Consider the following 23,206-nt stretch of genomic DNA (forward strand, 5'->3'; position numbering starts at 1 on the left):
GGCAATGCAGTTCAAAACCATATAATGCAGACTATGCACAAAGTCCCAGTTTCAAACAGATGTAGCAGCACAAGGACAAAATCTACACAAATAATACAGCTCACGCTGCTTCCAGAAAGTACCAATCGGGATCCCCAGGGGAACAGCTAATGATCCTTCCCAAACTGGAGCCCCGCATGTAGTCTGGTCATGATTAGAATTCAAGAAGTGCAACATTAACAATTAATAGGTTTTAAATATATCAGAAACTGGGGTGGATTACAGCATGCTGGAAAAATAAAATAGTATCTCTCTGTTAGAAGATTAATGCTGCAGAGTAAACTGATCTCAGATCACTACACAAAATTATCCTCTTCATTGCAGGGAGGAAAGGAATAGGAAAGAGGGAGAGAGTAATTTGCTGAGGTGTATATTAGGAAATGACGCAGCATACTTTGCCAGTGGGGAGCACCAGTATTTAAAAACCAGTTCTATAAAACAAAAAAATAAGAGAAGCTAACAGCTACCACAAAGGCAAATAAAAATCTGCACTATGCTGTTTATGCTACAGGAGGAATTAATAAACCAATTCACAGTGCTCTGGTAGCCATAACTAAGTTTAACAACCTTTTAGTCTTGTTCTCCTATTTCAATTGGTTTAATAAAAAGTTAAATTTAAAAATGCCTTTCCAACAAAGTTGAAGTTGCTATCTTTTTGCAACAAGGTTCCTTAAAACCACACAAGTGGTGTAAGTGAGGTAGGAATAACAGAATCTGGACAGGTTTCAGCAGTAATCTACTACTACTATTTCCTGATTTCAGAACATGCAAACATGAGACTTTACAACTACTGCGACTGGTGACAATGACTTTCAAAGCACTTTAAAAATGCAAATGTAGAAACAGACAACCCAAAAGCATAGAACTGCTACACTCTATTGAAGTTCCATCTAGGCTATCATTTTATCCCCCAAAACAATCATATGTAGTTACCAAGAGAACAGGAGCAGCACAAACATACATCCTATTTCCCCCAACTATTTTCACACGGTTCACATATTTTTCCACCAAAAATTTTCCAGAGCCAGCTGTTTTCTGTGTATTTGTTAAATCCCAGTAACTTTCTCTTGCATAGTCACCCCTTGAACTGATGTAAAACAGTCTGCACACTTTACATTGAGATCCAATGCCTACAATCTCCTGTGTCAAGAAACAATTCTTTTTGTTTTAACATGCAACCCAATTTTGTAAGACCTGTACCACACCCCAGGTTATCTCTGTGTTGCTCAGTCATTCTGTGCACAGAAAACATTCCATTCTTTTGAGCATCATTGTTGCCCTTCTCAATTCTACAATTTAACAAATTCAATCAAATATTTTTAAGACATGAACAGGAATCATATACAATACTCAGGGTGGATCACTACTGAACTCTGAGCTGATGTTTACATGGAATCACTGTTATAAACCTGAGATCTCACTCCCAAGTGTTAATAGCCAATTCACAGCACATTACTTTCTATGTGAAGTTTTGTGAAGTTTTCAATGTGTGTCATCACTTTACATTTGTCTAGATAGAACTTCACCAACCATTTACTGTCTGGCTTCTCAGTCTCATTAAGGTCTTTCACTATGTCTTGGTCTTTCTTTGCTCCCACTACCCTGGAGAACTTCATCATTAGCAAACTTCCTCAGCTCATTTACCTCACAAGCATCTTTTTTGGCATATCAGGATCCCCTTATGCCAATTTAGTTTTCTTAAAAACCTTTGCCACGGGGTTTTGTGAAAACCTTTTTGGTAATTTGAAATGTGTCAATTAAAACATCTTTATTCACATGTTTGTTGACCCTTACAAGCAGGTTTGTAAAGAAGGATTTATCTTTAAAAAGGAATGATGTTGACACTTTACAGGCAGTTTACAGTATGAGGTGTCCTCTTATACTATTTATGTTGAGGTTTCTATTAATTTGCCTGGCAAAAAGATGGCACCGAAAAGCTTACATTCTCCATGGAATGAGTTTCTGAAACTTGCATCATATTTGCAAGTCCTCAGGTACAACAGCACATTTATATGAGCTGTTACACATTATCATCAGGAATTCAACAATTTCATCCTTGAATTCCCTTATAATTCTTGTTACCAGAAACTCTCCCTGCCCTGTTCTATATCATGGTACCACAGATTCTTCTAGTGCCTTCTGGGAACTGAACCAGACTACTAAGAGACATCAAAGTAGGCATAGGAAGGAGAAAAAAAAATTGAGCAAGTGCATCAGGAGAACTCCTTCAGTGAAATTAAAGTTCTGGTTATTTTAAAAGATGTCTTTACACATAGCAGACAGTACAAACATCAATTTGTGAACCTTAGAAATAAACTGCACTGATCCTGCCAAGGGGTAAATTCCTGCAAACAGAAAGGTTACATATAATTTCTAAGCCTTTTTTTTAAATGAGGTGACATACATTGCAAGAAAAGCTGCTTTTTGTGATGTTGGAAATCCAGAATATTTGTATTAGTTTTTGCTCGCGTGCAATCTCCAGTTTAAAAGTTTGGATAAGTCCAGATGCTTATCTGAGTTGCAGCTGTCTAGTATCCAGGGCTAAATTGCTAGTTACACATCTGAGTTAGTGATAGTGCACCGATTTACATTTGCCATTTCTACCTAATGACTTAATTTCTAAGCTTTCATTCTCTTCCCGATCTGCTTAGCTATTGAAGCATGCTAAACAAGTGTCAAACATGTTATTGCTACCACTCCAACAAAAATCTACAGCCAAAAGCTCTGTCTTCTTGTAACAGCAGCATAACCTCACATCTGATTAAGGTTTAGAATTGCGACTGGGAATTTATGCCCTCAGCTCAGTTACCTCTCATCATGTAACTTCTGGGTCAAATCTAAAATTGTCTGTTAGACAAGCATTTGTAAACAGAATGGTAAGTGGGTATAAGCGATTTAACTGAGTATCACTTAACCACTAGGCATTAAGAAGCTCATGAAAAAACAGTAAGAGTGGCCCTACGGCATACTGTGTTGTTTTACTCTCATGAAGCAAAACTTTAAACTGTATGTGGAACAAACTGATAACATAATCCAATGTTTCCCTCTGGTAATCAAAGGGAGAAAACAGGGGCATACATAATTTACCAATGCAGGAGCAGCATCTAAATTAAGTTCTGGGATTTTTTTAAAGTGTTGGACAACACTTCTTATTTGTGTGTCATCATTGTGATGACACACAACATGTTTTTCAGCATCCTTCTAGATCACAAGACCTATGTGAACTCCTCCTGTGTTTAAGCTCCACTTGTCAGGAAAGCTGAGCACACTGCCACTGTGGAGAATGACCACATGCTGAAGCTTATCATAAATTCTGTCATATATACACAGTCTCCTACCGTAACTGTACATATTATGATGACTAAAAGAGTAACAGAAATGAATACACATACTCAACAGAGCACATATTTAAAATGCCCAGCATAAAATCAGAAACATTAACATTGTGATACAATAGTTGGCACAGTTGGCCAACACAAACTAGCAAGAATCTGTTCTCTCCACATTTGTGCTGCTTTTGTCCCAACAGGGAACATATTTCTCATTTGGCTAATACTAAGTGTAATTTACTGTTCAAACCAATGCAATGCTGTTATACATTTCCTTGCTTATTCTTCATCATCAGGAACACCTGAGTCAGCTCTACAGATGGAGCTCTACCTGAAAAGAGGTTGTAGCAAGGTGGGTGTCAGTCTCTTTTCCCAGGTAACAAGCGACAGGACAAGAGGAAATGGTTTCAAGTTGCACCAGGGGAGGCTTAGATGGGATATTAGGAACAATTTCTTCACCAGAAGGATTATCAAGCACTGGAACAGGCTGCTCAGGGAAGTGGTTGAGTCACCATCCCTGAAGGTATTTAAAAGATGTGTAGATGTGGTGCTTAGGGACATGGTTTAGTGGTGGACTTAATAGCACTAGGTTAATGATTGGACTCAATGATCTTAAGGATCTTTTCCAACCTAAATGATTCTATGATTCTGTGATGTGCACAACTTCCTTATCTTGGAGGAATGCCATCAATGCTCCCCATGTACCAACCCTCCTTGACTAGCACAGAGCACGTCCCCACAGAGATGTATTTTTGTATGGTGAGCCTGCAGTTCTCTAAACACCATCTCCCCACACCTCCATCTCTATGCTCTTCACATTTGGGGATTTGAAAAAAATAAGCAGATGTAAATGGCCAATAACCAAGCCAGGGGAGGGCTTCTGTCAGATTCCCAGCAGCTGATTCAGAGACTTGTGCAAATGTTCAGATAGAACAGAAAGAATAATTAATTTACAACATTATAGGGTTTTTTACCATAATCCTGTGGTCTAACTGAGGGTTGCTTTAATCACATTTTGTTGTCTAACAGGCTCTCTCAATGTACGTACACGTAGCACATTTGCATAGAGCATGAAATCTGGATCTCATTGAAATCAAACCTAACCTCACTCAGATTGCAATGAGCCCATGATTTTACTTTTTGTTTCTCTTTCAAATTCTGAGCAGATGTCTTTCCCCAAGTGCAGAAAGACATAAGCATCCACTAAGAAAGAATCCAGACCCCAGGGACTAATATTTCCCTTCACTTCCACATGGTTCCCAAAATACAGTAACAACGTTGTACTCTGAAGGCATATTTCTCTGAATGCAACTTCTCACTGTGTTTGTGTCTCCCCTTCTTGATCAATTTGGCAGCAAGCTCCAGCTTCCCCAAGGAAAACTGTGACTGTGGTAGTTGTGGTCTCCACACACCACTAACTAGTCAGTTAAATCAGCCTGGAGGCATTTTAAAACAAAACAAAAATCTTGCTGTAATTCACTTGCTAACATATCAGATACTACAGCTATCCATGAAGAGCTGTTGAAATAACAGTGAGTACTTGAAAAACAAAGAAGGAAGGAGACACCTTTGGAGTTTAGACTTCTAAGACATTTTTAGTACAACTAAAAGGGGACCCAGTGCTGGGAACAACCTTTTATGTCTTAATGAGGTGAAATATTAATAAATTCATCTTTCTAATTTTCCTTTTAGAGATTGAGGTTCAACTAATAGTATTTTTGTAAATTCCACATCATTTCTGTTAACAGAGTGGCAGGGCTGGAGTCCTGGACTTGGGAGACCGGTTTTCTGTCTCTGGCCGCTAGCAGTTAGGCTTCCCTCCCTACTTTTTTATGTCCAGTCCTATGGCATAATGCAGAGCCACTTGGTGTGCTATCCTCTTGCATGTTCCCCTTTTAGAGTACAGCTTGCACAGAAAAATGAAAAAGGAGATGATTCTCTCTGAGTGCTTGTATTCACAATCACACAGAATACTGAAAGCAATGCCTGCAGCAATCTACAGATTTGTTTTAGGCCAGAAGGAACCATTACACCTGGTTTCCCAAAAAATTCTTGGCACAATTTCATTCATTGGAGAGTTTCATCCCTTTGGATTATGAAGACTGACAATTTGTGGTCAACCAGACCCTAAATTTTGGGAAAAAACCTCAACAGCTTGATTTAAAAGTTTCCAACTAAGTTAATTTACATCACTGGGGAAGCAATGCTTACCGTGTCTATTATAAACCACTTGATCTAGTTGTCCTTCTCTGTTAAAGGTCACCCTAATCTCAGATGCCTTCTGAATGCGTAGGCACTCATACACTGCAATCAGATCAGCTCTTAACCTTCTCTTTGATAAACCAAGTAAGTTCCTTAAGCCTCTCGCTATGAAAGCCTTGATTCATTTAGTGGGTTTTCTCCTACTCCTTTTCAGATTTTCAATGTCATTGAAACATAGGTACTAAAAGTTAGAACAATATGCTCAAATATACTTTCTCTTTACCTACTTAATGACATCTTTTTTGTTTTAACAAGAAATGCATTCATCTTCTTGCCTCAGCATCAACTTGGGAAGCACAGCCCTAAATCTTTACTGACATGCCTATTTATCCATCTTGTGTGCTAGCACAAGTAATTTCACCATCACACATTCTTCTCTATCTTAAGACGTGTTGTGACCCTGCCTAGGAGAGGGAGCTGGCTGAAATAGCACCAAACTGGGAATCTTATGTCAGAGCAGAGACTGCTTTCAGTAGGATTTTCACTTAGAAAGTCTAATTTGCAAGACTTTGTCAGACCAAGCTCCGGAGGCCAAGGATGAATCTGAGCCTTCTCAGTAGAATTTTGGTTCTCCTAAACCAGTCCAAAATAATGGTTTAGACCAACATAAGAAAAAGAAAAACAATCTACACTGTCTAACTGAAATAAAATCAGGGATTTCCTGATCTTTTGCTCTTCTATCCTCCTCTATCTTTGAAATTCCCTGGCTTAAATCAAGAAACTCTGTATTTAAAAAAAAAAAAAAAAAAATCAGGTAAACAAACTCTAATCTCTTCCTACCCCTCTCTTCTCCCTGTATAACGTGATATGATTAAGCACAGAAATCAAGAAAGAACTGAGAAAACACCTTTTAATTCTTTTTTACTGTTATTTTTTCAGTGCTGGGGATATTTCCTCTGCCCTTCCTTCCCTTCATCCATGGAGATATTTATTGTATGTTAAAAATAATTTCTGGTTTAGAAAACCGTAATTAGGAGAGCCTTAGAAAGAGTGTTCTAAAAATTAAATACCACTGCTGTTTTAGAAATTGTCATGGAAAAGATTATTAGAATTTCATAACTGATTCCTGTAGAAAGACAACGCAAAGAAATAAAGACTTGGTGAGGCAGCACAGCAAAAAAAAACTTCTGAATCTGGTCTCAGTTTCTTATAAGGCTTATTCTCAAGTGAGGATATAAATACATAAAAGGACTGTGTGTGTAATGTGAACACCAACAACATATTTAACCCTTATGGTACAAAAATGTCAACTTTTCTCCAATCTTGTCTGGAGCAGATTTTTGTGGGTGAAATAAAGAAACAAAAAACTGCTGGAAATGTTTTGGGATAAAAGAAAATTCCCTCCCAAGCAAATGGAGAATGAAGAAAAAAGCAAGTATCTGAGGTTTAATGTTTCTTTATTTATACTAAACTAAACCCCCTTTAAGTAATCAGCAGCTTCTTTTTTAATGCATCCAGATTACTCCTCTACCATAGTACAAGACTTTGTATCTGTAAGATGAATTTTTAGGACCATGACAGACCAAACCTCAGAAAAAGAACAAAGTCAAGCACAAACCCAACAGTTAGACTAATACTCAAGGAATATGACAATTTCCCTTCCCTTTGGGGCTCTGCTGGCTCACAAATGTAACTGTACATGACTCACTTCACCTGAGCGTCATATTATTCATTTGTAAAAAGGAAATAAAAATGCTTACAGCCTCACAAAAAGGCTGAAAGGTCTAAACAACATGTTTACAATGCTTCAAAATAATCTGATGGAAGACGCTATACAACTTCTATTTATGTATTAAGGCTGCTGTTATTCAGAACACTCAGCTGTGTTCAGCTAAACAAAAAACACCACCAAAACCATCTTGCCTCCAGATCCAACAAAAAATAAAAACATACTACAGTTTGAGACTTGCTGAAACTCAAACCAGTAACATACTCTGAGAGCAAAGCTATTCTTGTTACACTACCTATTACCATCTGACATTAAAATAATATGAACAAGTAAAATAATATGAAGAATTACCTTTCGGTAGAATCCTGCCAAAAGACTCAAGCCTAGGAGTTAGTAGTCAGAAAAGCAGCTTAGATAACATGTGGGATAAACAAGATTCCTGATTTTTGCTTTCATCTTTGAGATGGTCCTTTTCTTCTTAAGGGTCTGCTCTAAGTTTTGATGACAATTTTCCTGCTCCCAGCCTGGTCCAGAACATCAACAACACAAAGATGAATGGTATCCCATTATGTATATTTGAATTTCCTCTACAGTTCTGAACTGTGCAAGGAGTTGTTAGGGACAAATTAATGGCCTTGGTTAATTCTGTGAACAGGAGAGAATAAAGACACAAGAAGCCTAGTCTTCTGAAATGAATTAATATAATTATCTTTCACATACCAAAAAAAAATCTAAAAAGAGGATAAATTATATCTGTATATATACATTTGAATATAAATATATAAAACAGCTAAATATGAGAAGCAAATCAGAACCAAGAATTTCATAAATATGTTAGCTGACAGCTGTCACCTACTCTTTACAGTAAGGAATAATATTCTTCCTTCATTTAAAAATCAATAATGATGTTTCTGTCTTAGGTTTGGGTTTTTTTGACCAGTACCTCACCCTACACGAACAGCCTTTAAAATGGTTTTGATTAAAAAGAGCTGTATTTAGATATGAATCTTTAAAGGAACATTCCATTTCTAATTAAACCTGTTGTGAAACTTAATGTAGTATCAAAGTCTGCTGGTTGGGTTGGGGTTTTTTTTGGTGGGTTTTTTTTCTTTCAATCTAAGTAAATGAGACACAAAGCAAGGTAGAAACTTGTCTCTTCTAACAAATACATGAGCAAGAAATGTGATCTTCTTTCCCTAGTGTTAACCTGGGGAAGCAGCTGAAGTTCGTGGTATCTCTACTGTGAGACCAGACAGATTGAATACAGAGAAGACCAGTTTGAAAGGCACAGATTTCAAACCAGCCCTGCTCTGGTAGTTGAAATGAGCTGGTCAGAGGTTCAAACCTGTTCTCACTGGTTTTCAGGTATGCTAAAGAAAGACAGGTTTCACACCATGACTTTAAATTGCCATACAGTACTTTTAAGTTGTCATAAAATTGACTGTATCTAGATTAAAAGACCAGTAGCTATACTCAAATTCAGAAAGAAAGAGTACAATAAAAATTAATTCTTAGATACATGCTTGTAATTCATTCATTAGTAATTATTGTAGCAGTTCTTAGTTCCTCACCGAACAATGTGAGGGAGGGAAGGAAAGCCAGACATGTACAGCCAGGATGCTGCAAAAGCAGCCATTTCTGTATTCATCAGACACATGGAGAATTAGATTTATCTAAAGGTGCTCTAGAATGTTGCTTAGGACAAGACTTATAATTAGAAACTAGCAAAACCTTTATAAGCACAATGGTGCAACACACATACCTTGTTTGTCTTAAACTACAATTTTGTGACTGCTTGCTTTGAGGGGAGACATTTTCCTCACAGTATTTGCAAAACATCCTTCAGTCATCTAGTCTAAAATATTTACAGCTAACAACCCTCTCCCTTTAACCAGCTTCCTTATGTCATGAACATACTACTAACTTGAGAAGAAAGCAATTCAATGAAGATAAAGGCTTCTTAGCTTTTCCCTATGCTGACCAGTAAAAGAAATAAATACTGCTGAAGTGCTGGAGGCACTAACTTCAAGCTTTCTGTAAAGACAGAAACACATAGCCAAGGAACAGATTTTCTGGAAGACTCAGCAAATGGTAGGATTTGTATGCAGAAACTGTATTTCTTTAAAGAATTAGGCTTCTGACCTAATTACTTGTATGCACAGTAATGGATGTATTGCAGCAATTAGGACCTATTTTTCAGAAAACACACTGTGGATGCCGAGCTCCTGTGAAGCGGTAGGGAAAGGCTACGGCACCTGGTGACTTCTGTTTCTCACCAGTGAGTGTCAGTGCACTTTCTCCTTAGAGACAGGGTTTCCTATCTGGCTGCTGATCTGGGAACTGAGTGGAGGAAGCTCATCCATTCAATTCCTGTTAGAGAAAATACAAAGCAACATGAAACTTTAAACAATAATTAACATTTGAAGAGATTCTCCCTTAAAGCCCGTCTGTATTATTTTAAGTAAGATTTTTTCCTGAGAATAATATGTATTAAAGACTAGAAATAAGGCAGAAAAGTACTTATTTAGGCTCACCAATTTAACAGAGTTGCTCTTTGAAGAGACTCCTGACAGGAACTAAGGAACCGGCATCTTTATGTTAAAATACCACAAACAATAAAAGCTTCAGACTGATTGACAACTCCCTGCTTTTGGCAGCAATTTTTTTTTTTCCATATCTAATTCTGTATCTCACCAGGTGTTTGCTTCAAGCTCAATCTTTTTTGAAAGTTTCAGCTGAAATGGCTCAAGTATTTTGTGGGAAAAATATACCACCTTAAATAAGCATTTTTCAGGGATTCCAAAGGTTGAGAAGAATTTTTCCAAAAACTGCTACCACAGTTGAAAGAGGTCTCTGCTGGTTTGCATCAAAGCCACAGAAAGACAAGGAGGAATTCCTGGCTTGGTACAAAAAGCCTAAGGACACAAAGAAAAAGGACTATAGGAAACTGAAAAGAGGCAGACGTGGAGGGTTATAAAGGGGCTTTGCAGCCAAGTACTGTGAGAGGAGAGAGTCAGAGGAGAAAGTAAAGACTAGCCACAGAGCAGAGGTCTGTGTTGCCAGAATTTGGGCTTTATTATGTGGTTCCTGAACCTCTGTTTTTCCTCACCTCTAAGTATCTGCGAAAACACCTATTATTCTCTTTTATTCCCTTTATGAAAGGTAACAGGCAGATTCCTCATGTTGTAGTTTGAATGATTCTGGCTATGACTTGGAAAACACAAACTATTATATCTGTAATAATTAAAAATTAAATAGGAATGTTTTTAAGAGCTTGACACAGGAATAGAAAGCAAACCTGAAGTGTCTTTTGCCTGCATGACTCTAAAAAAGGATATAAAATGTCTCTAAGAAAGAAATCCTGCCATTACTTGATTAAAAAACAACCAACAAAAAAACCCAAACAAAATATCCAGCTACCCCAAAAAACACCTCTCCTTTTAAGTTAATTGCTTAAATTTCCTTTCTGTGCTGTTAATGAATGTAAAGTATAGCTCTTACAAAACTTCACCTGCTCTCTGGAGCAGAGTGTTTCAGAGACAGAGGAGCAGAGCAGGTCACTTTCCTCCAGCACTTAACAAAAGGGAAAGGGGAAATCAGAGCACATGGACAGGCTACTTAAAGAGGACCGTAGATAACGGGTTGGCAACATCCAGTTGGCTGCATCTGTAATTTGCTCCTCCTATATACAATCCTGAGCTCCAGAGCGTACTTTGGCACTGTAGCAGGGCGTTAAGTGGCTGAATTCAGACCCTGCTAAGGAAAGAGAAAGCTCCTGAGCCACAGAGCCATGCCAAATGCAGAAGAGGCACTTGGCGCAGAAGGGTGAGTGAAGCCGGTGGTATGAGTGCCCTGCACTCTTATCTGCAGACCTCTGCTTCTGCCTTGGCTGATTACTGGGCCCTTCAAATGAGAAATAGATAGGTAGCAAATAAAAATGAGGGACATAATTGAAAATGCAGAAGAGGAAAGAGCAAATTAGTCCCTCCCAGTAGTTGTCTTGGGGGTAGGCCAGGGATACTTAGTACAGGCAGGGCTATTGCTGGAGAAGAGACAGAGATTTCTAAGTTACCAGTCAGCTTGTCTTTCCCTTCCTGTAGCCCATTCCAGCTGGCTCACCTTCACTGGCAGATGTAAAATACTTCTGGTCCACTTTGCAAGGGGACTGAGGGAACTCTAATATAAAGAATCAGCATAAACCTACTCGAAGAGAAATAGACACTAAAGCAGTAAGTAGGCCACATTAACCCATGTGTCCTCTAAAATATGAAGGTATGAACCAGCATTTAGAAACCAATCATGGGCTAGTTAGATGGAAAACATTTCACTAACGTGAAAGCTACAAGAGATGCTATAATCTTTGATTACCCCTGAGGCCCTAACAAACTCAGAAGGAAGCATATGAATTGCTGATTATTTTCTATGATGATAGAATCTTTCTCAGATTCTGCTGATACTGCTTTTGTGCAGACTGATCAGTCCCTGGCTGTACCACTTCAACTAAATTTGAATCATGCAGTGCTGCTCTCACTTCAGGACAAGGTAGGACATGTTGGAGTTTTGAGATTTTTTTTCTGGGGAGTATACATCCTTTATAGGGAGATGCATTAAGTTTGACTCACAAGATAAATCCTGGCCTTCAGCCACTTTAGCACAAGCATCATGATAACCTTCCATGATGTGATGAACACAAAGCATCCTTTTTTCATTCAGTACACAAGATGGGTGACATGAGACAAAGAATCAGGGAGGTGTAGAGAAAGATTGGTACAGAAGGTGAAGCTGTGTGGTAGAAGCCAGGGAGTATAAAATTCAAGATTACATTATAATAAACACAAAATGAGGACCACAGTAATCTTAGCTTTGATTTCCACTGACTTTATGCACTTGACTTTGAAGTCTTAGAGATCTTTAAATATAATCAATATGCAAGATGTTGCATGTTAAGGAATCATTAGTCATTTTGGTGTGCTAAATCCAGCTCTGCTTAAACAATACCATTTTGTACAGCATCCGTTCCAAATTGGAGGTACGGATTTGGGAAGTTCCTATAACGTTGTCTCCAATTCTGCTATAGACAAGAACATTTTAAGTAATACCAGCCAAGAATTTGATTCAAGCTATGTGTTTCAGACAGAGGGGTATGAGTAACTGAGCAAGAGCTTTCAGAACTTGATGCCAGGACAAACATGATGTCACCTTTGGATCCACTGATGCAGCGCTTCTGAGAGAGGGTTTGTCTTTCTGTGCAGCAATTCAGGTTCAGGCTGTGACAGTCTGATCATGCCTGTCCTGTTCTGACCAAACTATTTGCCAGTGCTGGGAAAAGACCAGGAAAGAAGAGGGCACCTATTCTGCAATACCTCTGTGTTTGGAATCCTTCATTCTGCCCTTAGAAGATCCCTTTCTGGCTGATCTGTTGAAACAAAAAGGCATCCTTACTGAGGAATAAAGGCATGTATCCAAGGAGTTAGTGCAATCATTCCCCAATTAATTTTGCCTTTATAATAATAAGCAAGTTCTAAGGAACAAAGACATTTAATCACGGTGTGAATCAGTAAGTACTATACACATGTGCATAGCATTTTTAGTACTAACATTTTTAGAGGAAACAGAGGGGAGGCATTTTAAACTAAATCACACAATTCCATCAAGAAAAGAAGATATACTTGGGGTAGGCATTTCTTTTAAAAAAATCAGGGCCTGCTCAGTGCTTCATTTGGAAGTACCCCATGTGGAGAGAAGCAAGTGATCAGAACACTTTCACAAATGAAATGGGAACACTGATATTTCATCTGGAGCATCACAGATGTTTTCAGAATTGAAAATGTCAAAGTTAACTGTGGAAGAAAGGGTTTACCCCAGATTTTAAATATATTTCCATAAATAAGAGAAGTTCTTTTGGAAACACTGTAGGGGGTGTTCCTTTAAACATGTTTGTAGTTAATATATTTTACCTTGCTTTTCCTGCCCTGGTAGTTACTGTATCAAGCTCCTAAGCAAAAACTTTTCTTTTTTCAGGCCACTAGGCCACTGAAATTAACTTACAAACCACCTCCTGGCAAGGTTTAGAAGTATGTTTCTGTATCTGACTGCTATTGAAAATGAACAGGTGGATCCAAAGAAGTTTTCTTTTGAGACCACATTTCTTTTTGCCACCTTCAGTGAACACTTGCAAACACGAACAGCGGCCCTGGCACGTGCTGCAGGGTCTCCTCAGTCCTACTGAAGGCAAAGAGATTGAGTGCTGTACACTAGAGGTTTCACTGCCTACAATCCTTGTCAAGTCCTCTTGTGTGTGAAGTGCACAGATTTCCTGGTTGATCCATAAGGCAAAAGATGGCTTTTTTGGTGGTAAGGGACAAAAAAAGCTTTTCCAATATTCTGTTTCTGCGGAAGATGAAAAATTAAGGCACTCTGGATGACACATACGTTATGGGTCAACTGGATTTAGCTTATACTCACTCGAACTTTTCTGGAAAAAGGCTTTTTACAAACTTTTACATACACGCCCCCCCACTTTACAGTGAAAAACAAAAAAAAAGATTGTATATACACAAACATAGAAATCTACATTTGCAAAGATTGTGCTAAGTTAGAAAGAAAGGAAATGCATGACAGCTGGCATTCACTGTGCCTGTCAGTAGATAACCATGAATGATTTAGTTTTCCAATGAGCTTTAAAGTCCATTGTAAAAGACCGTTAGGGAAAATCAATACCTGCAAGATAAATGGCAAAGTCTGTGAATTAGAAATAGAGTAGTACTGAGTCACGGTTCCTCAAAAAAGAGAGTTTAAACATGTGATGTCTGTGGAGCATAGCAGCATGATTTTATACAATTATCAAGAATTCCAAGGGAGGAAGTAGACATTCAGTCGACAATATCTGCCGATTACCCCAGGCCTCTTCTTTTTAATAAAACCCATAGAAGTTTGGAGAGGAATGACAAGTGTGAAGGATAAACGCTCCAGGAATTAGGCAAATGGTATGTAACCCAGATAAATGTAAGCTAGTGTACATAGGCAAAACCAGTCTAACTATCCAAATTAATCTGTCTCTAGAGGCTACTGCAACTCAGAAATTCAATAATAACACCAGTAAGCAAGTAATGTTGGTTGACTCTACAACTACAGAATCCCTAAAGAAAAGGTTCGCCAAGTCTTTATGTCTTTATGTTCTGTGAAAAAGCTCACCTATAAAACCAGTGCAACTGGAAAGCAGACAAATCAGTAACAAATAAAATTCTTGAATGTATTAGAAAGAGGATGGAAAATGCACACCATGCCTAGAAGGTGAGAATGACATACTGCTTTCTTAAAATTGTATTGAGTTTTGGTCCTGCACTTTAAACATACCTGGATTTTTTTTAACCTTTTATCTCTTTGTACACATGCACACGTGCGTATCCCCCCAATCTATACACATACACATCACCACATCTCCCTCATAAATGCACAAGTTTCACATATACATTTTGCAATGATTTAGTAATATTTGCTACTGTTTATAATATGTGTTGAGCTGCTGACATTTGAAAGAAACTGGCTAATACGTTACCTCATAACCATCCCACAGCACCTCGTGCTGTAGCACAGGTCTGTCAGCAAGATGTATTTGCAATTCATGAAGAAAAAAATATCCTCCTGCTGTTTTAACTTCAGACAGAAGGTGAGTTTGCAAAAGGAAACACTTGGCAGTGGTTCAGCTGATCACTGTCTGGCGACGGTAACACTGCTTTCCTTTCCATCCCCCCCGCAATTACAGTGACAAGTACGATGCTGTACAGTTCAGGCAACGGTCACGTACGAACAGATCGTACTCGCTGACTTGGCAGAAATGACCCAGAGCAATTTCTTTCCTGTTGCTATTAGCTTACTATTTGGCGACTCGTTCCATGCTGAATTACCTCCACACATGGAAACCTGAGTGGCAACATGCAAAATATTGGTTTTGGTGTACTTAATGCATTTAAGATAATAATTAATTAAACAAATGATGAAGTCTGATAGCAAAACAGCATTTTGATAACATTCAGAACCATTTTATGACCTGTTAAAGAAGCGGGAGCTACAGAAAAGAGTGGGTTTGTTATTGCTGCTCTGATAAACATGGAGAAGTATAGAAGCATTGAGCATTATTTTGTCAATAACTTTTTTTTGCAAAAATCCAAGATGCTTTACTATAAACTAAAAATAGCAGATTCACATTTTTCACATTGGCTGGCTGCTCAATCTTAGACTTTATTGTTATTATACAGAATTAACAAGATCCTCCAGTTGCTTCACTTAGCTTAGTAAGATAGCTGGGTACCAGTCTAAGCCTTTCACACAAGGCAACAGCAACCACCACAGCACAGACAAAAAGGGTTCTCTAGAATTGTGTCAGCGATGCACTTTTTTAAGGCAGCTTCAACTGCGGATATTAGAACTGGCTTGCAAAGCATACACTGAAACTAAATGTGGAAACACCTTTACTTACTGTGTTAAAATTTGGGAAGAATCCAACAGCAGAACTGCTGTCCACAGGGAAGGACATAAAGGGTTTGATATCCAGGGAAGGCTGCATCATCAAGGTAGGTGTGCGCACAAGGGTGGGAAGTGTAGTAGCGCCTGCCAAGAGCAAACAAAACCAGGAATTCATAGTATTCTCCTTTCCACATCACACATAGTATAGCTGACAACTGCCAAGAAAAAATAATACAGAGGGGTAATGAAGTGGCTCTGTAGGAGTTAATATCATTAAAAGAAACCTATTTTCACACACTGCAGATGAGGCAGAGCACTTCCCTATGGCCATGGATACTCACACACTAAAGAGGAGACATATGGTATATAAATCACACTGGCAGGTAGAATAAATCCTTTCTAAAGCTGAAAAATTCTTCTGTGCCAAAAAGGCCAGGATGGGCACGCATGAAAGTCAGATGTTTTGCAATTCATGGTTGCCTATTAGATCAGCTAGCACAGACAATACCACAAGATGAAATCCAGAGGTTTGTTTCCAAATAGTGAGCTGCATGTTATTTTTTCCTCTTCTGACAGTAACTATCAGGTGCTGCACAAACACCATTTCACCTAACATGTAAAAAAATGCCTTCCGTTTTACAGTGCAAGGCAAATGTTAGAAGACCAACAACAATTAAATAATCAGCTAACACATAAACAAACACAACTCCTTATATACAATGCAAACTTTCATTTCCTTAATTGGAGCCCAGATCTTTCCCTCCAAACAAGAGCTTTCTAGAAGCCTGCATACTGACATTCTTTCTGTATACCACTTGAGAATCATTCCCCAGAAAGACCCTGAAGGAATGGGAAGGCACAGATGTCCAAATATTCATTTTTAACTAGCTATCTGCCCTATTCACACAATAGTGTGCCTAGTACACAGCCTCCAGCTACGCCTGTGGGAGTGTTTTTTTCCTGAAATCATACAAAATAGATTTCAAATAAAATTTCCCTCATTGAAATTAAAAAAAAAAAAAATGAAAAAAAAAAATCTCAGTTTCTTCTTTCTGGGTTGAATAAATAATTCAACACTGACTGGAGCAGGCACTGGAACACAAGTGTCCCACACCTCTAAAGGAGGGTGAGTCACTCTCTGTCTCTCCTACCTCTGCCAGAATTTCTCCATAATTACCTCCTTCTCCCACTCACCCATGGCCAGCACATCAGCTAGGAGCATAACAGTCCTCTTGGGAGTTTCTCTGGTCTCAAGCAGAGCTTCACACAATACCTAAGCTTTTTCTCATAGAAGTTATCTGACCATTTAAAATGTAGTCAGGAAGGGGGTGGGGGGGGAAGGAGAAAAGTAAACAAGCAATTTTCCCTCTCTTCTCCCATAAAATCATATCATTTGCATCTATTTGCAAGATGCCAGGCAATGCATATGGGCTGCCTGAGTACCAGTCTTCCATTAAGGGATCTCCCTTTCTCCCTGTTAAGGACATGCAAAATTTAAGACAGAGTAGAATTTTTCCTCCTTTTCATCTCATCATCCTGCCTCCACAGACACAATTTCAAACCCATCTTATGCTATCCAAGAGGAAAGCCGAGTTCAGAAGCCAGATGGGGCTGCATGGATTTTTTTGGACGACCAACCACTTACAACTAGCCCTGAGATCAAATTTTGTAGATGCTGGAGAGACAGTCATTTTGATCACAGCTGCAGCACAGTAAACATTATATTATGGTCTAGAAGATGAATAGCAGGCTATAATGTATTCTTTGTTTCTTCTATAGGAAAAGTGTGATGATTGCACAAAGATGGGTCATTGACAACTATGGAGAGAGATCTGTTGAACGCTATCCCAACTGAGCTGCACAACTTGAAAGAAAAAATGTGCTTGAGACACTTTCCCAGAATATTTTCTCCCTTCTCCTACCCCAATACTTTCATAAATGTAAGGTTTATTTCTGCATAAGCCCATGAAACTCACTGACAGTTGTGCTTAATTAACTGTAAATCAAAGCTTATTCAAGTGGAGTCACAAACGTCAAAAAGCTAAAGGCTAACATGCCTATAGTTTCTTCTTCATATCCATAATGAAGAAAATGCATCAATAGGAAAGCAGCGTGTCAGAGGATTTATCCAAAGAAAATATCTTCAACTGCAAAAATGATTATTTCTACTAGCTGGTTCTGAAACAGTAGATTTACATAATTTGGATTTCAGAGTTGTATTCAAACAGCAGCTATCTTGTATTCAATTACCTAAAGCCCATAAAGTGCCATCATCAATCTAACTTCTACAAGTTTCTCTTTGAAGTTCATAAGCAATTATAGATCCATGAAGTTAAAAAAGATGTCCTCTCTTTACATATACATACTTCAATGAAGCTATGCTTACATATTTTAACTAAATTTTACAGAAAAAAAAAATAGAATAGAGTTAAATTGTGACTGACATTTAAAAACAAAGTTAAGCTAGCTTTCTGATGCTGTCTTTAACCAAGGTATTGAAAAAATTTGGCAGGAAAGTTTTAAAAATTAAAAAACAATTAGCACCCTCCTGCAAACAACGCAATCTTCTTTGTACTCGTTGGCTGAGTACAGATCAATTCATGCAACAAAGACATCTGAAGTCTGCCTACAGTTTTGCCGTCCAAGGTGTTTCTGCTGCCAGAGTAATATATGACCAGTAGACTCGGATACGTTCGGAGCCCGTACAGAATAAAAAACATACACACCTACCAGACCGATCAATGGAGGCATTAATAAGAAAAAATTTGTTCACTTCTGTTCACCAGTTTACTACTTCAACTATTGCAAATCAAATACCAGTGAAGCCGTTTGACTGAAGTTCGATTTTCAGACCCACCTTTGAAAGTCTCTGGAATAATGATCAGCTAAAGAGGACCTAAACTACAGGTAGAACCACTTCAGAACAAAATCATTAAATCAAACAGAACAGGGCCAGTTTTGCACTAGCATTGTTCCCAATGGTCAAATAGATTCTCACCACCACTCCACCACATCTGTATGCAGACCTGAGCTAAGCAGGAATACTGGCACAAGAATGATGTAGCTGACAAGCTTCATTATCTTCATAAATTTAACAGATGTTTACCATTTCATTAGCATTTTAATGATAAAGACAACTTACCATGTCAAACACAGATTGTTTTAAACTACTTGTAAATCTTTAGCATAAATATAACTGACCTTTCTTGTAAATTCATTTGCTCATTTCAGCTTCCTAATTTTTAAACAGTGCTTTACCTTTGTAACTTCAATTTTGACTCCCATGGCATGGGAGATGTATGTACTGGAGATACAAGCTGCAGTCAGACTTTGCCAAAAGGCACTGATCCTCACTGGTCCCTTTTACCCTTGTCTAAGAGGAGGAAAACAGGTTTTCATCTGAGCAGATGATCCAAAATGTCTCGTTTTATTAAAAGCTTTTCTTCCTCCTACACATATTTATCTGAAAAACAAGTCCCTGTGTAATAGGCGCTGCTCCCCTTTAGCCACATACAGATGTGGCTTCACACACACACTGAACGCACAACGCACTGGGATGCTGATGTTTTTGTGAAAGTTGAAACGTTGTAATCTTTACTCAAATTTGATCCGTCTCTAACAAAAAAGGCATGTAATGAATTGATTAAGCAGTGAAAGTGGTATCTTGGGGGAGTAACTAGAGAGTCTTGCACTGGTCACTCCTATGGCAAGATGAGTCTCAGGGGCCAGTGAGACAGCCTTCAGCCAGGCGCCAGAAAGGGGGCAGATGACACCAACAACCCCCTGCAGCTCTTTTGTGGCTTCACAGAAAAACTGCAGAAGCCAAGACTGGCAAGATCGCAGTTTTGGCAGAAGCAAATCACAGTTAATTTTGGCCATGGTTAACAGTCACTGCTCATCTTTTTCAAGTAAGAGCTGTGTCAAGTTCAGGTCTAAGCACACAGTTTCTCCCTTTGTACCTCCTGAAAACTATTTGTGAAAGTATTACTTTACAATTTTCTCCCTAAGTGCTTTTCTTTATCACTGACAAACACAAAAATAAAAGGTGTAATGTCTGCACATTAATTCCTCTGATTTGGGTCAGTATTAGACCATTACATGAAAAACCCAATTCCATCACAGAACTTACTCATCTAAAAGGCATTTTGTGAACAATTTCAAGCATACTTGAAGAAATTAATTACTTTCCAGACTTGAAAGCATGCTCTTCCGAAGTCTTCATTAAAGGCAACTATAGAGAAATCTAAAGCCATGCTCAAGTGTCTCCCCTTTTTCTATTACCTGAAGATATATTACTACAATGTGTTAATCCTCTGATGCAAGGAGGCAGTCCACACTCAGAACAAGAGCAGTGCAAGAGTAACTTAAGTGCTATCAGGACTTAATAGAAGTATGAAGTTGACTAATTTCTGTGAACTAGACAATCTACATCCACCTCAGACTGCATGTGGCTGCCTTTGTTTTAATTTGTGCCATGAACAGTACTTGGGAAAACTTCAAAGGGACTTCGTTTGAGTTATTCACACCCACCAACACTTATGAGCATTACACTGTGAGTTTTCAGTTTATGGACAGGCTACACTGGCTTTTTCATCTCTGAAAATGGTCACATAATTCAGCTATGAACAACCTCTACTTTCTACAGCAGTATTGAGTAGTCTCATCTGGCCAGGGCACAGCAGCAGTATAACTGATAGGATGGGTCAGTACTGGGCTTTCTCTTCCCCTGACCTTTTCAGTGCAGTGTTTTTCCAGACACTGTTTAGCCCAACAGTATCCCTTCAAAGGTGGATGGAAAGTTGTTCCTTTTGTTTTGCCCACATTGACTGAATTCATTATGGACTGCAACCACACTATGCACAGCCAGCCCGCCTTTAGACTTCACACTGTCATCTTCATTTACAGTGTTTTCCTTCAGAGCTCCAGAGGAGAGACCAGGCAGGACATATTTGAAACAGCTCCGTGGAAGGATTCTGAGATAATTCTGCATGTGTTCATCTATGAGCTTTTTCTGGGACCCTACAGTTTCAGTACAGTTTATTAAGTTGTCAGTGGAAATTCTGAACACTGTCAGAAATATTTACTTCAGCATGTGGCTCAAAAAACAGTTTTAGAAACAGGTTAGAGCCAGAGGTAGTGCCTAGGTTTTCATATTGAATAAAAATCTCTTCAGCTCTATCACCTATGCCTTGCCAAAAACGAAAAAAAACCCTAAACACACCACCACCACAAAAACCCCAACTTGCACAAGACACTTTCTTATAGGCAGCTTTATGGGAAGATTGGCACAATGAAATTATGTTTATAAAAAACCCCCTCCTAACTACAGAAATGCACATCATAAAAAAATAGCTTTCTTCCCTTATATCTGATGTCCCCATTGCACATGCCCCAGATCTACCTGCTTTCACTACAGGGTTTTTTCCCCCCATAAATGACAGGTAAAAATCAATCACTTGCAAGTCACTACATTTTGTAGTTTAGGTATTTATATGACATTAGCCCCTGAGATCTTTCCCAATAGTTACTATAAATATTAGTCTTTTTTCCTTCTCAATATGATCAGTTTACAGGATTCTGAATTTTTCTAACTTTGTTTGTTTAGTTACAACTATACATTGGTATTAGAGAATATCATGTGTTTCTGTTTATTGCTAAGATAAACTGATAAGAATAAGTTAAGTGCAAGTAAAATAATTCTGCGTTTCTGAACAGCAGGTGTTGATATCAAAATGCTTAAGGGGAAAGCTACTCTAGAAGTATTCCCCCTCTTAAATAAAAAGCAATGTGAATAAATACAGCATTTTAGTAGATTTCCTTTTTCAGGATTCACTCAGCAGAACAAACATTGCTTCCTCATAATATGGTATTATGATAAATGAGACGATATCCATAGGGACTACAGTTCTGTCAAAAGTAAAGTAGTCAAGGAGAGATAAGACCATTACTTCAAGAGATTTTCCCAAACGGCAAATTAACATGATCCTAAGAGATAACTCACTATCCAGGCAAGTTATTTTTAAAAATAACTTGAAGCAGTAAGCCCAGTATATATGAGACATGGCACTGCCTGCAGCTGACAATAGGAAAAATGCTAAGACCTTCTCTGCCCTCAGGGCACTGTACAAACTAACTCACTAATGAATGAGGATGCAGCTCCTTTGGGAGTTGATATGTTTACCATCAGAGCTACTGATACACATGCATCTTTTAAAACTTGGGAGAGTGAACTGAATTCATACTCTTAAACATTATTCACATATCAGCGGAGCAGTCAGACCTTCCATCGAATTATTAACGGATTTAAAAAGCACAAACTGTACATGCCTATCCATGTTTGGGAACTAAAAATGGGTAAATCCTCAGAAGATGTGGGTTTGTTCAGAAGTCACAAGGACAGGCAGCAAGAACTGTTGTAGAGCTTATGGCTATTCAACAGCACTAAGCAAGAACACTCGTAATAACAAGTGTTACTCCATGTAACACTCATAAGACAAGTGATAAGAAAGCACTGGCCCAGGTCTAGCCTTCCATAGCAACATACGGATACAAACTGACATGCCAAGTATTTTGCACTCCATTCTGAGTTTATTTTTCCAGTAGATGTTTCAGCAAACCCAGAGGCATTTGACACAACTTCACTGCCATGTACAAATTATCTATATATTGTACAGTTCAAGCTCTTTCTGCTCAAGAATGACTTATTTAAATCCATGTCAGATTATGAAAATAATTCTCTCCCTACAAATTAAAACATGATTTCCAGTATGCTTGAGCATGAAGTTAGTATTTCCATTATTATCCATCTACAAATAAATGTTCTATGAAGGCGTGCTAACAGAATTCCATATTCTCCTTTTGTATAAAATCAGATACCGTGAAATGAGGTATTTCTACATTTCAAATACATGTAGGATTCCACCAACTAGGTCAATACCAAAAATAAATTGAAATCTGGTGCTGTTGAAATGAATGGAAGCTCTAGCATTTAATCAATCCAAAAAGTCAACCATCACTTACTTACCTAATATTGGTAATTATATATAACTCATTTATAAGCAGAAAATAAGTATAGCTATATATTGCATGTATTTCACATAAGAATTCTAAAAATAAAAACATAAGCCTACTTGTACTTACAAGTAAGCAAATCTTTATTAGATCAGACCCTTCCTCATTGAAATATTAGGGCTGACTTGGAATTACTTTAACTTCCATAAATTGTTAATATTCATCTGCCTGTCTAATTGTTTTCCATCTCTAATACCTTACGACTGAAGGATGTTCATTTAAAAGAATAAAAATGTAAACTATAGATCATAAATACTATGCATATACTTGATATGAAGACAATCCTGGAAAAGCTGATATCGAAAACTTCTATTATAATAATATTGATATTCAAAAGAACGGTGTCATTATTTATTTCCTTAATCTCTAC

The 23,206-nt window shown here is 38.1% G+C and overlaps 1 protein-coding gene across 6 annotated transcripts in view; it reads right to left on the reverse strand.

The window, feature by feature from the left end:
- The window catches only part of ZNF385B (zinc finger protein 385B), a 172,804-nt gene that overhangs the window by 43,184 nt on the left and 106,414 nt on the right, over positions 1-23,206 (reverse strand). For 5 of the 6 annotated variants that reach the window (XM_074829263.1, XM_074829264.1, XM_074829261.1 and 2 more), the window contains exon 3: positions 15,779-15,909. The exons of the other annotated variant lie outside the window; for it this stretch is intronic. In XM_074829263.1, coding sequence (XP_074685364.1) covers positions 15,779-15,909 — 131 coding nt within the window. The remainder of the gene's footprint in view (positions 1-15,778; positions 15,910-23,206) is intronic. 6 annotated transcript variants of the gene reach the window in all.

Source organism: Strix aluco, chromosome 6, assembly GCF_031877795.1.
Source record: "Strix aluco isolate bStrAlu1 chromosome 6, bStrAlu1.hap1, whole genome shotgun sequence".
NCBI lineage: Eukaryota > Metazoa > Chordata > Aves > Strigiformes > Strigidae > Strix > Strix aluco.